Raw genomic sequence first — 15,752 nt, 5'->3', positions numbered from 1 at the left:
TAGCAGCTCACCACTTATTATGCACCGCCCATAGTGCTGCAATTCTGCCAATATCTGCTTATTTTTAATCACACTAATGTCTCACGTTTACGAAATTAGTACAGAACTCCGGCAATTTGCTGAGTAAACCCAAACATTATACAGACGCCCAGCTCTGCAGTGAGTTTCACTCTTTTACTCAACTTAATTTACTATTCGCTAATTAATCGACTTTTATGCACATCATGTTTATTAGCCAGCCAGGCGCTGAGCCATTTCGGGTTGTAGGAGTGTGTGTGTATGGGAGTGAAGCGTGTCAGGCAAGCGTTATGCTTTTACTTGAATTACGTGGCCATTTGCATGATTTATGCATGACTTTTACAACATCGAGTAGTTTTAGTGCCCGCATATATATACATATTTATATTCATACCTACATACATACGTGCAGAGGAGAGTTGGGGTATACGAAAGTGTTTAGCAAATATAATTACATAGCCAACCGCGCGCGCGCGCTCTAACACAGCCCTACCGCATTCACTTTCACTTTAAGAGCAATCATTTCCTCAATTCATGTGGCATAAAAGTGTGGCGCAGTGCGCTATTTGCGCTAATGGCCGCTTACCATCGCCCTCCTGACGGCGGGTGTGTGTGTGTGTGCGGTTTGCTCGAGGTTCTGCCGTAACTCTGCTGGGCTATTACCGTTTAGCGCACTCGAAACTAGTTCGACAATGTTAAGCGTTTAATGTGCCACGGCAAGCAGTTAGACTAAACTTTGTTAGGGATGCCTGTGTTTCTCTGACATACTCACACGCGGTAACTTGGTCAAACTATCATAATTAATTACAAAACTTTCACTTATTTCCTGCTTGCTACAAAGTTGCTGTGTGTTTTACTAATTTTTGGTTGATTCTTTGTTGGAAAAATAAACGGCAGTTTTTATGTAGATTGTAGATTCTTACAATTCTGACAATGGGAGAAGTTACTCTTTTAAGAAAATATATCCTTTACTGCCTTATACATTTGTTTTTTGGGCTCCAGAGATTAACTTTCCATTGTTTTCGATGCTTAAACCATTTTTCCGGTTTTCTTCACAGACTAGCGCAAAGCATTTTTTTCTTTATTAAAACAATCGGTATAGTTTTGATATATAGATTGAACCTATTTAAAAGTCGTCGGCATTTCGCCGGGCAGATCCATTTTGGCCGTTCACACCTTGAGACAGAAGATGTGATAAATTGTTGTGGGGCTTACAATTTCGCATATATAATATAATTTCACTATTTTGTCCTCCGTTTCAGTTTCTGGATTTTTAGTTGACTTTTTCCTACCATACCAAATAAACCTTTCCTCTTACCTGAAAACCCTCTGAACATAAAAAGCTACCTCTGAATCTATTTTAAAGATAGGCTGTTTTAAGCTTCAGTCCAACTCTGGTCTGGTTTTAAGTAGTGAACTTTAGTGTTTTTGCAATCAGTAAAGTATAGCAAAGATTTCAGAGAGAGTACGTAGTTTGGAAATGGGATCCCATTGGTTGATTAGTCAACTGCTCATTTACAGAAGTAATTTGGGTACCAGTCCACAATATGTTTCCCAGATTTTGTAAATGATCTAGTTAAATATGTCACACTGATAAAATCTTGGTCTGATAGGGATCCGATTTTTGTCAATTCACTTTATTTCTTATCATATTTCATAGAAGTATTTGTTTTATAGATACTCCTTTTTGATACTCCAGATCCATATTTAATGTAGCGATAGTACCTTAGCAGTTTCCGAATCAATGTGAGGTTAAAAACCCCGTGCCGATCGCCTCCAATTACTAATGGAGCTAGTGAGCTAGCTGAAGAAAAACATTTTTCAAAAAATATCGAGAGATAAGAGGTTGACAAATGTATATAGAATTTGTGTTCTCAAAAATGACTTCTAAAACTCTGTTGTATATTATTCAGTATTCCTTGATTTCTTTCACTTCTGTTGATAATATGGCACGGTATTGAAAATATGCACATAGTGACACACAAATATAAGTTATTGCTCTATATACTTAATTTTACTCTTCAAATGTGGAATGCCATATAGTAGTCCTAACACGTCCACAAGCAATAAAATAAAACTTCTTTCTACTATTGAAGTCCAAGCACAGCATTTGTTGTACTTGCTTTAGCATATCTGCGTACGCTTACTTCAACAACCATAAATCAGCCAATTGGTATATATCAAAACAACATTCATCATACATAGCATAAGCTTAACTGAACATAACGCCGCACAGGCAGTTAACAATCGGGACTCTTGCAAAGCATGCAGTGCGCTGTGTTACAGCAAACTGGCGAATTGCTGGGCTAAACTTTCACAGGCAGTTAATCTTTTCAATTTGGCATTCATATTACAAGTTGTTTTTGTTTTTGTTTTTTTTTTTTTTTTTTGTTTTACTCACCATCAACGATGTGCACGCGCACCGATGTCGGATTTGCATTTGACGGTGTACAAGTGTAGAGTCCCGAATCCTGCTGTATGGCCTTCTGCACCAATAAACGGCTGGTGGTGACTACACCTTTCTCAGTTACTAATGATATACCGCCGCGTGGTGAATCGAAATTTATGACCTGAAATCGGAAGGGGAGGAAGTGTTATTACTATATTAAACTTAGTGCGAATTATTAAGTTTCTTATGAAATATTAAGTGATATGTTGATAACGTTATTTTTAGTGGTGCACAGTGATACACTTGTTGTTGCAATAAGGAACTTTGCTTGCGTACGACTCACCTAATCAGGGTGTTGATAAAGTAATAAAATTTAAGTAATGCATGAAATTTTAGCCGCAGTTACCTGAGGGTGTAGTATAAGGTTTGTTCTATCGATCCTCTTTAGTAAACGGTTGAATATCATTGTTGACCTACTCACAGGTGCTTATCGATAAGCTTTTCTAGAAGAAGCCCTGACAACATAAGGTGTTATCGACTATATGCTAATTCCGTACCGGCTCGCAACAGCACCCACAGCTTTTACATTTATAATGGGGGTATTCAGACCAGGTCTGTTAATTCTTTAGTCGGCACTCGGTAGTTTTTTTCGTGTATTTTGTTTTTGTAAAATTATCATTCTACAGAGAAATGAAGTACCAGTCTGATAAGCTTGTTAGTTTGTTCGATACTTGGTAACATACAATTTTCTATTTGTTTTGCGTCGTTGTCTAAAAAATTTTGGTTTTTATTTAAAAAAATTTCCCCACTACTGAGATAGAGCAAAAAGTACCAAATTAACAGATTCGCAACTAATCGCATATACAAACGAGGTGAGCCTCTAATGAGTTTATTTGTGGTACTCCATACCATACATAACATACCACTCTTCTTAAGATCAGATAAGGAGTGAAGCGAGATAACTCTTTTTGGAATTAAGAGGAAGGCATATATACTTAAACTAATCTACTAAAATATTTGATAACGATAAATCAAAGTTTTTTAGAATTTCATTCGAATAGAAATAGTAGAAATCTCGGTATGGAAAAATTAAAGTGGTTGTGTTTGCGAGGTGTTAGTATTAATCAACTTGAACGTTATACCCGAGACACACATGTGGTAAAAATACCATGATAAAAGTATTATGGCATTGTGTTTACTACGTACTATGACACAGATTGTTTTGTAGTAAACTCAAATACCAGTTTTGTTTCACAGACATCAGATATATCAAACAAATTTAAACAATAAATATTTACATATGTGTAATGGAGAAAGCAATTTTTAATATTACAAAAAATGGCAAAAATATATATTTTCTGCACAAAAAACAAAAGTAGTTGAAATGTATATTAAAATACATACGGCCATTAAAGTTAGGCGATACATGACCCTGGCGTTTTGAAAAAAAAAGTCTGAACAATTTCTTATTTTCATTTTTATTTATTTATTTTTGAAAAGTCATTTTGACAAAATATTTTAAAAAGTTTTTGTATATAAGTTCTCTTTCTTTCTCTTGGTTTCAAACCTATTTTTAGCTGTGGAATACCACAAAAAAAAATTGCTGATATTATTACCAGAAAAATACTACATTGCTCACATGGTAAAGTGCTGGTATTTGGTGACATACATCTGGTATTCGTACTTAGTATAGTATTGTTACTACATGTGTGTCGCGGGAATTAGGTAGGATTTGCATATGAATATAGTGATTTCCTGATGAATAAAAAAATGAATTGAAATTTGTCAAATACCGAGATTGCCTCTGAAAAGTGTACTGAAATTAATAGCCATGTGCAAAACAATATCTTGTTATAGTTGTTAGGGCACGCATGCCGACAACTAACTGCAGGAGTTGAGCCTCATATTTCATACTTGCCTCAAATGGAGTTTTTATTCTTTACTACTTGGTGTAGCTTAAAATTACATACATATATATTAAATTTGTCTATTTTTTGGATAGCGTCAAGGGAAATCTTGCATCTATAAATGTATACCTCGTACACGAGTTGACGCATAATAAAATAATTAAAATTTTTTATTGATATTATGACTTTATAACTAATTTGTGAAGTGTGCCAATAATCGATTATTTGCACGAATTATATTTATATATATGGAAATGTTTATAAATCTCCAGTGCGAGTGTTAGCCAAAAAACGCTTACAACTTTAAATCAAAGTAATTTGCTCACAACAAATATAAACCTATATACATACATATATGCTTAGGGGTTAGAGCTATCACATTTAGTGCATAAATTTTACTTAGTGTTTCGCCTGAGGGATTGGATATTCCCTTGTTTATGATGGTTATTGTAAAAGTCGTTATGGTTTTTCTTTGCTTACTTTTCCGCATTACATAATGTCAGTTTATTTTATTTGATGGAGTGTGGTTACGCTCATCCCTTGTATTTGCCATAATATTCGAAAGAGTTTTTGTCTTTTTGTCTTTTTGCCCTTTGCATTTTATTTGTTCACTCACTTTTTTCAGTTCTTTGTCATTCAAGCATAGTTGAGTGAGTGAGTGAGGCGCTTATAAAGAGCATAGAGCATCTAACAGAACCCTCGTCAAAACGTTTTCACATTTATTTGTCAAGTAAATGCCATATTTTATGGCAGTGGGAAATCAAACATTCGCAGTTTGAGGGCAGACACAGTAATCTAAATATATATATATTTATTTTGTACGCTTTGTATATTTATATATGGTTTTTAATAAATATACTTATGTGTACAGTGCATTTGTGTGTAGCAGCCTTGAAATTTTATGCTGGGGATTATCCTTATTAGCAGTTTCATATGATGAATATATTTTTTATTCTATACATATTTTCATTTTATTTTTGTTGCGACTTTTTATTTTGCTCTTGAAAAAATATAAAAGTAAAATGTGCATCTTTGTGTTAAACATTATCTTACCTCTCGATTGTGTGACCAAATGACTGTGGGTGGCGGTTCCGGTGCAAATTTGACAATACAAGTCAAGTTGATGGTTGACCCCTTGTTTATATGTAATTCTGGGCCGCCAATTACCTCTGTTATAGGTTCTGTAAGAAATGAAAAAATATTAAAAATGCATATTACAAAATAAAAAAGAATTCTCATGATATATTTTAGTAAATAGCATGATATATTAATATACAAAATTATATATTTTGTTAAAAGGCTGAAAGAATAAACATATATGCTTAGAATGAGTGCACTTTAAAGAGTATTACAATGATTAAAGAGAACGTGGATAAATATCTGGACTTTTTTGTAGAATTTTTGGTAATATTCCTTTAAGATTTCATAAAATTTTTTTCAGCTACATTCATAGCCTTTAAGAAAAATTGTCTGTACAGTTCATATTCTTTCTTTCTCGCCTTCATGCGCATAATTATACACATACTCACAAGTGTATACACTTCAAGTTTTCGCCTATCTAAAGCATTCGCACTTCATACTCCCACACACTGCGCACTTAAGCACTCATTTCACCGACTCATAAACAAAAGGCACGATTATATTTGAAATAAGCAATCTAAAGATTATCGGATTTTTTCCTCTTATTTATTTACAAACACTCATTCAAGTGTGGCTTTGCATTCTCTTTAAGTTTATTGAGAGCTTAGCTCCCAGAGGTAACTATAATCAATTCCATAATGTCTTACGCACATACACACACACTCACACAGATGACCACCATATCACATGAAAGAAAATGGCTCATACACACACACACATAAAACTAAAGCGAAAAAATAACACACGCACGCACGAAATTTATCCGGAAAATCCTTTTTTTTGTTTACCAAATTAAACGATTTCTTGTGTGCCTCTTGAGCGGCCCGTTGGCGGACTAGCCGAAAATTTTTGCTTTCTCATTTCACAGATTTTCTTTGTTCTCCAACATTGCGTGTGTATTTTTCTGCCTTTTCACGCACTCTTGCCAGCTTATCTTTTACCCGCCTTTGCTTTGGTGCTGTCAGCCGCAGCTATATTTTTAGAGAGTTGAGTTTTTTGTTATTCTTTTGTGCCTCACTATCGCATGAGCTACTAGTGATCTCTGCGGAAATTATGACCTTTCGGTTTTAATTTGCTGCATTAATATGCGGTCCTCATATAAAATGTATTTATTCACATGCCCACATACATATTTTGTATATAAAAAAGCACTTTTTTCGCAACGATTATGCCATGTTAGGGTCGCTGACGTTCGCTTTGATTGTGACTGCGCCGCTGTGCATTGAAAATATGCTTTGGGAATTGAGCATAACATTTATATTAACTGCCATTATGGATAGCAGATGTGTTTCAATGTAGAATTTTATAGCTAAAGTTATGACGTGGCGAATTCTTTTCATATTGTTTGGCTATACGGTGGAGAGGAATCACTTTGGAAAATTTTTGTAGATCTCATGAAAGGGTTATTTGTGGATAATTTGTATTTTTTTTATTATTTCTATTATTTTTTTGTTTTTCTTCTTCTTTTTTACTGAATTTTTGTTGGTTTTCTGCTGCTTGACTGCATTTTGTTACTTTTTGTAAGCAACAACCACCGGGGCGTATGAGTAATATTAATGTAATTCAGTAGCAAATACAAACACTGTGCATATAGTAAACAAAAGGATAAAATAAATAAAGATGATTTTGCAGTGTGTGTTAAATTATGCTATCAGCAGATTTTTGCTTTCCCATGTATATTCACTAATTTTGGCTGGTTTGAGTTAATAGTTTTGGGACACACCTAGGCGTATGAGTGATATTGCAGAAATGAGATGTTGGTAAATGAAAAGAAGTGACAAATAATTTTGAAAGAAAGGAGAACAAAAATGTAAAGTGACTTTACTAAATACATATGTTAACGGTTATTCGAACGCTATTGCAACTTTTAGTAGAAATTTCTTTGCTTTCATATAAAATACTAGCCGACCGCTCCGGCTTCGCACTTGTTTAAACAAACCTTTCAAAAGTTATAAGTTTTTACATACTTATATACACTCACCAAAACATTTGTATGTACTTTCCCCTTTTTTGCTTGGGTTCATTTTAGAAAAGTAAATGAGGAAATATATTTTATTTGCAATGAGCTAAAACTTGATTGCGACCTCTAGTCTTTTGAGTCCGTAGTATTTCTCTCTGATTATGAATGCGTTGAGAACGCTCAGAGTTCGACGGCCTAGTGCGAGCTTGTATATTTCTAATATTTTGTTCTTCAAGCTGCTGCACACGCTCCGTACTCGACTCGGCAACTGAGAGCACTTGGCAGGTTTTGAAATTTTGTTCAGCAAGCAACTGAGAGCACTTGTTTCTCGACTCTCTGACACACGATTGCGATGCGAAGAGAATGACTTGAAAGACGATTGTCAGTTTCAGATTAAGTTTCTCTCACACGGATTGTTGTGATACCCTAACCTGGGAACTATTTCCAGAAAGTTGAGATTCTTGCAATAAATATAGCCTATGTTACTATTGGTGAATGTAGCTTTCCAATGGTGAAATCGGCTCAGTTGTTTTCGAATTTATTCAATACAAGCATACTCTTCTCCTCTTGATAATATTAGTATAGATAAATACTTTTTATGCTGGAAAAATTGAGTATGAACAAGTTGTTTGCGATTTTTAATTATATATATATTTAAAAAAATATATACATACCAATATATTTGGCTATGTAAAATTCAATATCATCAAATTTTTTACTTCTGCTATTTATTTTCAAAAAAATTCTCAACCTACCACTATCTCTTCAACCATTATTTCGAACTAACCAGTAGTAGGAAGTACCTAAAACCAACATCTGCAAGTTCTTATTAATAAAGTTAATTTGGTTTAAAACCGCTGAAATTAGTTTCTGCTTAATTTGCCTGCCAAGCGCGCCGTTGTTGTTATTGTTGTTGTATGGCATAAGCATATCTATGAAATTATGTGTCAGCGTAGATTACACGTGCATATATAATTCAATTGTGTGTTCGTGTACGTGTGTGTGTATGCGTGCGCTTGCGGCAGCAGGTGCCATTAATAGGCAAACATTAATTTGACCTCGACTTGTTTTCGCTTGTATTTGGCTATCTTTGGTCGCTTTATGGTGCAGCGGCTGCAGCAGCCGCACAATAAGTGTTTCATGTGGTCAGTTAGACGATTATGGTTAGACTAGAATTTTAGGGACGCTGGCATCGTTGACAGCTTGACCTAATTAGGTAAATTTTTAATTATGAAAATTTATTGGCGGCATTATAAGTAGGCGGTAGGTTATTTATAGTGACAGTGTGGATGAAAATCCTTGCTTTTTTCTGGTGTATTAAGTAAAAATGTAAGGCAGCTAAGTAATATATTGCATGGAAGGAATTTACTCTAAGGAAGTTGAGCTTATTTATGTTCGCTTAAAAACGGAAGCTATCAAGAATGCTTGATTAAGTTCAACAGGAAGAAATATCTAAAAAGTAAGGGTTTTAAGTGTGCTTTCTTTTACTCTTTTTAGAAATGACCAACTTTAGAAAGAATTATGCTTATACTTTCAATAGCTGGTTTAATTTTTTATGAGCGTACTTTTGACTTAGTGCCCCAATATTCGGGGCATTAGATAGGCGCAGGATAGGACACGGAAATTTCGGAAAGACATATATAATGTATGTACATAGTTTTAAAAAAGATGGCCTTCATAGGGTAATTGGCGATGGTGAAATAATCCACTGTTTGTTCATATCTAAATTTGTGGTCGTTTCATTAATTTTTCCGGATTTTTCTTTAAATAAGATATTTAAAAATAAAGTTGGGAGACGACTATGTATTGAATCTTATAGTTTCGACATTTTTCAAATTGAAAAATATTTTAACAGTGTTGGCAATGTTTAAAAATAATTCGTGTTAATTTTTAATACGATTTTTATATATTTGCGAAAAGGACTATGAACGTTTAATATTTCTATAATGATTTATTGTGTAATAACTGCTGCCATTAAATACAATGACAATCAGGAAAAGTTTAGTCTCATCTTCGACATGAATATATTTAGATTATTTGTCTTGGGTTCCATTTTCTCTGCATGCTTATGTTTTTGTTGGAGCTTAAATGAGCCATAAAATATTTCAGAGTCTTAATGACGAATGGAAAAAGTTTGAAAAAGCAATTTTTAAAGTAAACATAAAATATGTTTGCTCAAGAATCATTTGTATGTGTTCTCTGAAGCCATAGAAAATAATAAGAATATGCATATGTATGCATAACTCTTTATTACATAAGTGGTTAGGAGAGTTTCAAAATTTTAATTTTTTTGTCTTAAATAGTGCAATATCATTAAAATATTATCCAATGTATATCAAATTAATCCAAGGAATATTCTAAGAGATATAACCAGTACGAATGTACAACTTTAAACGCGATTATCTCAAAACTCAATTTTTCAAGTCGGTGTACACGATTTCTCGAAAAGTTATGAAGCAATTTGGTTTTGCACACATATTTGTAATAACAATATGTGGTTAATGAACGAATTATTTTGTCTTATCTTTATTACAACTATTTTGTTAGAGCTAATATGTGGCGAAAATTTGATCAAAAAAGTAAGTTTTTAGTCAAATATATATATTTTATTATTTTATTATTAGAAAAAATAAATATTTTTATAAGACAAGTTTATCACTTCAATCGCATCATTAAGACCATCAGTAAAATCCGACTGTTAAACTACATATCCAAATTACGAAACTAATACAAATATTCTTTAAATCGATAACCCACTATTAACAATTCCATATAGAACTCAATAAAGTTGTATGCTACCACGTTCTATCAAACTAAGGTCAACTCCCAGTACTTGAAAGTCATCTAAGTTATGGTGGCCAATGCACATTCATCATTGTTTGTTTTGTGTGCTTCTCGTTTTTATTATCTCAACAATTTTCTTATTGACTGACTACTATTGTGCGATTATTTATGTATATTTATTTCAATATTGGATGCCCTCATGCTTAGATTAGCAACAGCTTTCCACTCACAATGTATTATATTTGTGTGTGTGTGTGTTCGCTCGCCCACACAAATCAAACAATAAATTTCAATAAAAGGCTAATAAAATCTATCAAATATCTACATCTGCTGTAGAGCATTAGCAGGGGAAAACATATGCAAAGTAAAGTGAAAGCAATACAATATTTCAGATGTGATGGGGTTTGCGCAAGGTCAAGTGTGAAAAGAATGGATTTTTATTTTTGCAATGGAGTGGTAGAAAAATTTTCGTTTTAAGAGTTGATTAAACTCTTTTATAGTCAGTTTTACGTTGCTGGTTTTTAGAAAGTTTTAATTTACATTTATATTTTAGTTAAATTCACGTATTTCCTGTTTATAAACACATATCATAGCACTTAACATATTTTTATACTCTCGCAACAAAGTTGCTAAGAGAGTATTATAGTTTTGTTCACACAACGGTTGTTTGTAACATCCAAAACTAAACGGGTTAGATATAGGGTTATATATACCAAAGTGATCAGGGCGACGAGGCGAGTCAAAATCCTAATGTCTGTCTGTCTTCCGTCCGTCCGTCTGTGCAAGCTGTTGGAAGGTTGCTTTCGAAGATGGGCAAAATCGGAACCAAATAGGTTTTTTGCCCATATCTCGCAAACCAACAAAGCTATATAAATTAAACATTCTGCAGTCGTTTCTTTTAGCCACCTAATAATACAGTTCAAAAATGAAATAAATCGGATATTAACCACGCCTACCTCTCATACAAAGGTTAGGTTGAAAATTACTAAAAGTGCGTTAACTCACTAACGAAAAACATTTCTGACGTAGAAATAGCAGAAAGAAGCTGACATCGCCCACTTATGGGTCAAAAAGCATATCTCAGGAACTACTCGACAGATTTCAATGAAATTCGGTATATTATATTTTCTTGACACCCTGATGACACGTGTGGAAAATGGATGAAATCGGTTCACAACTACGACAACTTCCTATAAAACCCGTTTTTGAATTCCATCTGATTCCTGCACTTTATAAGATATATGAGTTTTATCGGCACAGGAATTGCCATATATGATGATTTTCGTTTTTCTATTGGACTTTATATCGAATATATAGTTAAATTGTGTGGTACCTTAATACAAATATATATATATAGCATAAATTGCGAGAGTATAAAATGTTCGGTTGCACACGAACTTAGCCTTTCCTTACTTTTCAATTTTTGTTTTAAATTTCTAAATAAATTTTGCTATACAATTTATTTCATACAAATATTGGCTAGCTTATGAATATTTCACTATATAAAAAGGTCATCGCCTCATAATTCGAGGATAAAAACCACATTTGCGTTTCTTAAAATATTGTTTAAACCCTATTTGGTTATTAAACAAGAACAATAACAAGTGCGAGCACATAAAAATTCGTACTTCCCTAGAGTTCAGTGGGTTTTCGTCAATATCAATGATGTGTGCGCACATAAACATAAATACAAATACGAACACAAAGAAAGCCTTTGTTATGGCAGTGGCTTAAGCGAGGAAGCCATAAAATTTTATAGCCATTCAGTGCCAGCGCTGTGGTACTTCAGCGTCGAGGTTTTTTGAATTGCAATTTACAGAAAATTTTCAATTTTATGACGCTCGAAGAAAAATCGCTCCCTCACATGCGGACGGACACACACACGAGCGCGCATGAAAATATGCAAAAATCGGCCGCTTTTGTTGGCACAATTTGTATTTAATGTACTTTTATTTATATGTAGGTGCTGGCGCAGCTGTTGTCAGCCCACAAACATGCTCATCGATGCAACAATATAACCACATTAAGTAATGTACAACAAGAACAAAATAAATAAAGAAGGAAAAAAGGCTCGAACACAACTCTTTTGTGTGACACGCGTCTACTTTTTTCACGAGTTTCCTTCGCAACATTTTTGTTGTTTGTATTACGGTTTTCTTGTTGTTGTTGAAGTTGTTGTTGCTGCTGCTGCTTTATTGTGTGCTATTGTTATAGCCGCCACTGTCGCGTGCCTTTGCCTTGCGCTGTGTTTGCTATTGAACCCTTTAAGTGTTCGATTATGAAAAGCACCGCTTATCCGGTCCCAATCTCTCACTTTATTTATTTGTTTACTTCATTTTATTTTATTTAATTTTTGCTTTTTCGTTTCTTTTTTCTGCTGGTTGCTTGTTCTGCCTTATTCTTATTTGTTGCGCGTGCCTAATGGTTGGTATGGGGAATGTGACATTGGGGGTTTGCATTATTGGCAGTTGCAGTACTTACTTTGTATATATAAATATTTTTATTTTTTATTTTGTTATTGTTTTTGTTGTGCCGCGCTTAACGGCAATGGGATTTCCTTAATTGAATCGCCTGTAAAGATTGTTGAATGCTTTTGTTTTGGCCATAAACGCATTTTGGTAAATAAAATAAATATTTATTTGCATAATTTTATTTTAAATATTTCACTTATTTAACTTATATTGAAGTATATGGATCAGCTAATGATTTGAGTTATATCTCTCACAAATAAGTGTGGGAAGCGGTGACAGGACAACACGTAGTGGACACACCTATTAATACGTACGCACACTCACCTCACTTACAAAAGGGCAACACTGACCTATGACAATAGGCAGCACTGATAGGGCACGACCAACTTAACAAACAGGACAAGAACACAGTCGTTAAACAGTCATTGTACATATAGGACGGTCAAACGGACGGACTTCACATATTCAGTTTATACATGAACATTTAACATTTATCATTTATGTACTTTAAATAAAGTGTGTGTTAATTATAAAGTTGAACCAAGTGCGTTTATTTGAAGGGCTATCCTACATATATGGTGTCAGAGTGGGATGGTAGCCCCGCGGGAAAAAAAAAAACTTTTAAATTGACAATTTTTTATATTTCAAATGTGAAGTGCGCGTACAGTTATTGGATAATAAAAACGTTTCCGTCAATGTGTAAATTTTAACTTTATATCAAAAATATAAAACGTGCGAAAAGAACTGTACTTTTGCAAAATAAACATATTTACATATAAAAGCAAAAGTAACTGTGTTAAGAAACATACAGACGTATAACGGACGCCTATTAGAAAAGCCTGGAATGTAGCGGTGAATGCAGTGATTAGAAGCAGAGAAGCGGATGAGCAGCGTAATTTTTTTTTTTTTGTACGAGACCATCAAGTCAGCAACAAGTAAGATCCAGAAAGCAGCAATAAAGTAAAGCAGCATAGCAGCAAAGGGTAAGAATATAAAGAAACAGAGTATTAAGGCGAGCGTCAGGAACGCAGACGTATGCGGCGTCCGTAGCGGTGTAAAGCAGAGAAGCAGCAACAAGGCGTTCGTAGCAGAGAAGGCAGCAGCAAAGCGTTGGTAGCGGTATAGTAGCAGAGAAGTGAAGAACTACAGTAGCGGTAACCAAAAGAGGACAACTGTAAAACAATTCACAAGTACAGTTGAGGAGAATAAAGTAAGGCCATATAATTGTATATTCATTTTTCTAATATTATAATTCAATTCAATTTAATAAATTTTGTAATTCAATTTTTCATTTTCATTTTACAAACATTATTCCAATATTATTATTCAAAATAATTTTAATAAACTTTGTAACCATATTTTGTAACATTTTGTAAAAATTTTCAAGAATTTGCGGAATTTTATATTTCTAATACGTATATAAAATTTAAAATTTATAATATTTCAGTTCTTCCTTAATTTGTATTGATATTGATTTTGTAATTGAATTTGTAAAAGCATTGTAAGACAATGGACCGCGAACAGATTTTAGCATTGACTGTGGACGGACTTAGGGAAAACTTGGAAAGGTTGGGATTAGTAGCTAGTGGACGGAAAACCGTACTGCAGGACAGATTGCTGGAACACTTCGGCCTGAATGCAAGCGAGGATGAGGCCGATGACGCCGGTAGTAGACGTAGCGTGAATACACCGATTGTAGAGCGATCGATGTTTACACTTCGTGATGTGGAAGATTCCATGACTCCATTTAGCGGTTCAGGACAGCCTAATTTTGAACAATGGCTGCAAGACTTCGAAGATAATGCGGAAGCAGTACAGTGGAGTGAGCTACAGAAATATATCTACGCCAAGCAATTACTGAAGGGAGCAGCAAAGATGTTCGTACGTGGTCAAGCTGGTATTTGTAGTTGGAGTTCGTTGAAATCAGCATTGAAGAGCGAGTTTGGTACCACCGTATCAGCTATTGATGTACATCGTACATTGAGGAACCGACGTAAACGACAGAACGAAGATATGCGTGAATACCTATATTGTCTGATGGAAATCGGGAAACCTATAAACTTAGATGACCACAGCCTTATAGAGTACTTCGTTGATGGTATTCCGGATTCCAAAGTAAATAAATCCAATTTATACCAAGCAAGGTCTATCGGTGATCTCAAGGAGCAGATCAAAATTTACGAACGAATCAACGCTGGAAAGCCTCCATTCCAATTTGCAAATTCGTTCAAATCATCGTCGTCAAACAGAATAACATCGAACTTCAATCCCGGAGATAGGAAGTGTTTTAGATGCGGAGAAAGTTCACACATGGCTAGAGATTGTCCACAGGGCAGATTCACCTGCTACAGTTGCGGAAGAGAAGGACATAAAGCATCCGAATGTAAAACTTTCGCCAAAGTCAACAAGCCAGAAAGGGGTGCGAAAGGGGGTATGAATACAATGAGGAAGATAAGCAGGAACAGCAATTTATTATTCAAAGATTTGATTTTTACGGCACCTAATAGGATGCCCCAAACGATGTCTGCGTTAATTGATACTGGTTCCGATTTGTGTCTAATTCGGAATGATGCTTTGATGATGCTACGGTTTGATGTTGAATTAAGTAACGAAAAGAAGTATCTAGTTGGCATTGGCAACAGCGAATTGGTAACCATGGGCAGTTTTACGATGTCAATGATTATAGACAATATACCTTTGGAAGTTAAGTTTCATGTCGCAAATAAACGTGATTTAAGTTATTATGTCGTGATAGGGAATGATATCCTGAAGCAAGTAGATTTGATAGTCACTGAGAAAGACGTTAAATTTTGCAAGAAAGGGTCGAAGCAGATAAAGGGAGTGCAGCAGAAGACCGGCAGAAGTGTTTGTACCGAAGAAGTTTCATCTGAGGCGTGTGGAGAAGAAGTTGGTGCCAAGGGGCACGTGGACGTGGTTAATGAACCACATGGACGCTGTGAGGTGTCGAAGGGTGTTTCAAAGGAACACATGATGTGCGATATAATGCACGACGAGAAAGGTGGTACTGAGGAGTATGTGAGGGCAGTCAGAGAACTGCGTGGACACAGTAAGTTGTCGAAGGG

At 34.7% G+C, this 15,752-nt stretch overlaps 1 protein-coding gene and 1 long non-coding RNA gene across 8 annotated transcripts in view; one reads left to right on the top strand and one right to left on the bottom strand.

Moving 5' to 3' along the window:
* The window catches only part of Lac_4 (Lachesin), a 398,804-nt gene that overhangs the window by 5,778 nt on the left and 377,274 nt on the right, over positions 1 to 15,752 (bottom strand). For all 7 annotated transcript variants that reach the window (XM_054230633.1, XM_054230634.1, XM_054230632.1 and 4 more), the window contains 2 exons: positions 5,368 to 5,495; positions 2,420 to 2,588 (listed from right to left, as the gene is read on the bottom strand). In XM_054230633.1, coding sequence (XP_054086608.1) covers positions 2,420 to 2,588; positions 5,368 to 5,495 — 297 coding nt within the window. The remainder of the gene's footprint in view (positions 1 to 2,419; positions 2,589 to 5,367; positions 5,496 to 15,752) is intronic.
* LOC105211965 (uncharacterized) overlaps positions 1 to 15,752 on the top strand; it is a 159,826-nt gene that overhangs the window by 23,413 nt on the left and 120,661 nt on the right. The window lies entirely within an intron of this gene.

Source organism: Zeugodacus cucurbitae, chromosome 5, assembly GCF_028554725.1.
Source record: "Zeugodacus cucurbitae isolate PBARC_wt_2022May chromosome 5, idZeuCucr1.2, whole genome shotgun sequence".
NCBI classification, from domain to species: Eukaryota; Metazoa; Arthropoda; class Insecta; order Diptera; family Tephritidae; genus Zeugodacus; species Zeugodacus cucurbitae.
The sequence above is the reverse complement of the archived record's forward strand: the minus strand, read 5'-3'. Positions and strand labels throughout refer to the sequence as shown.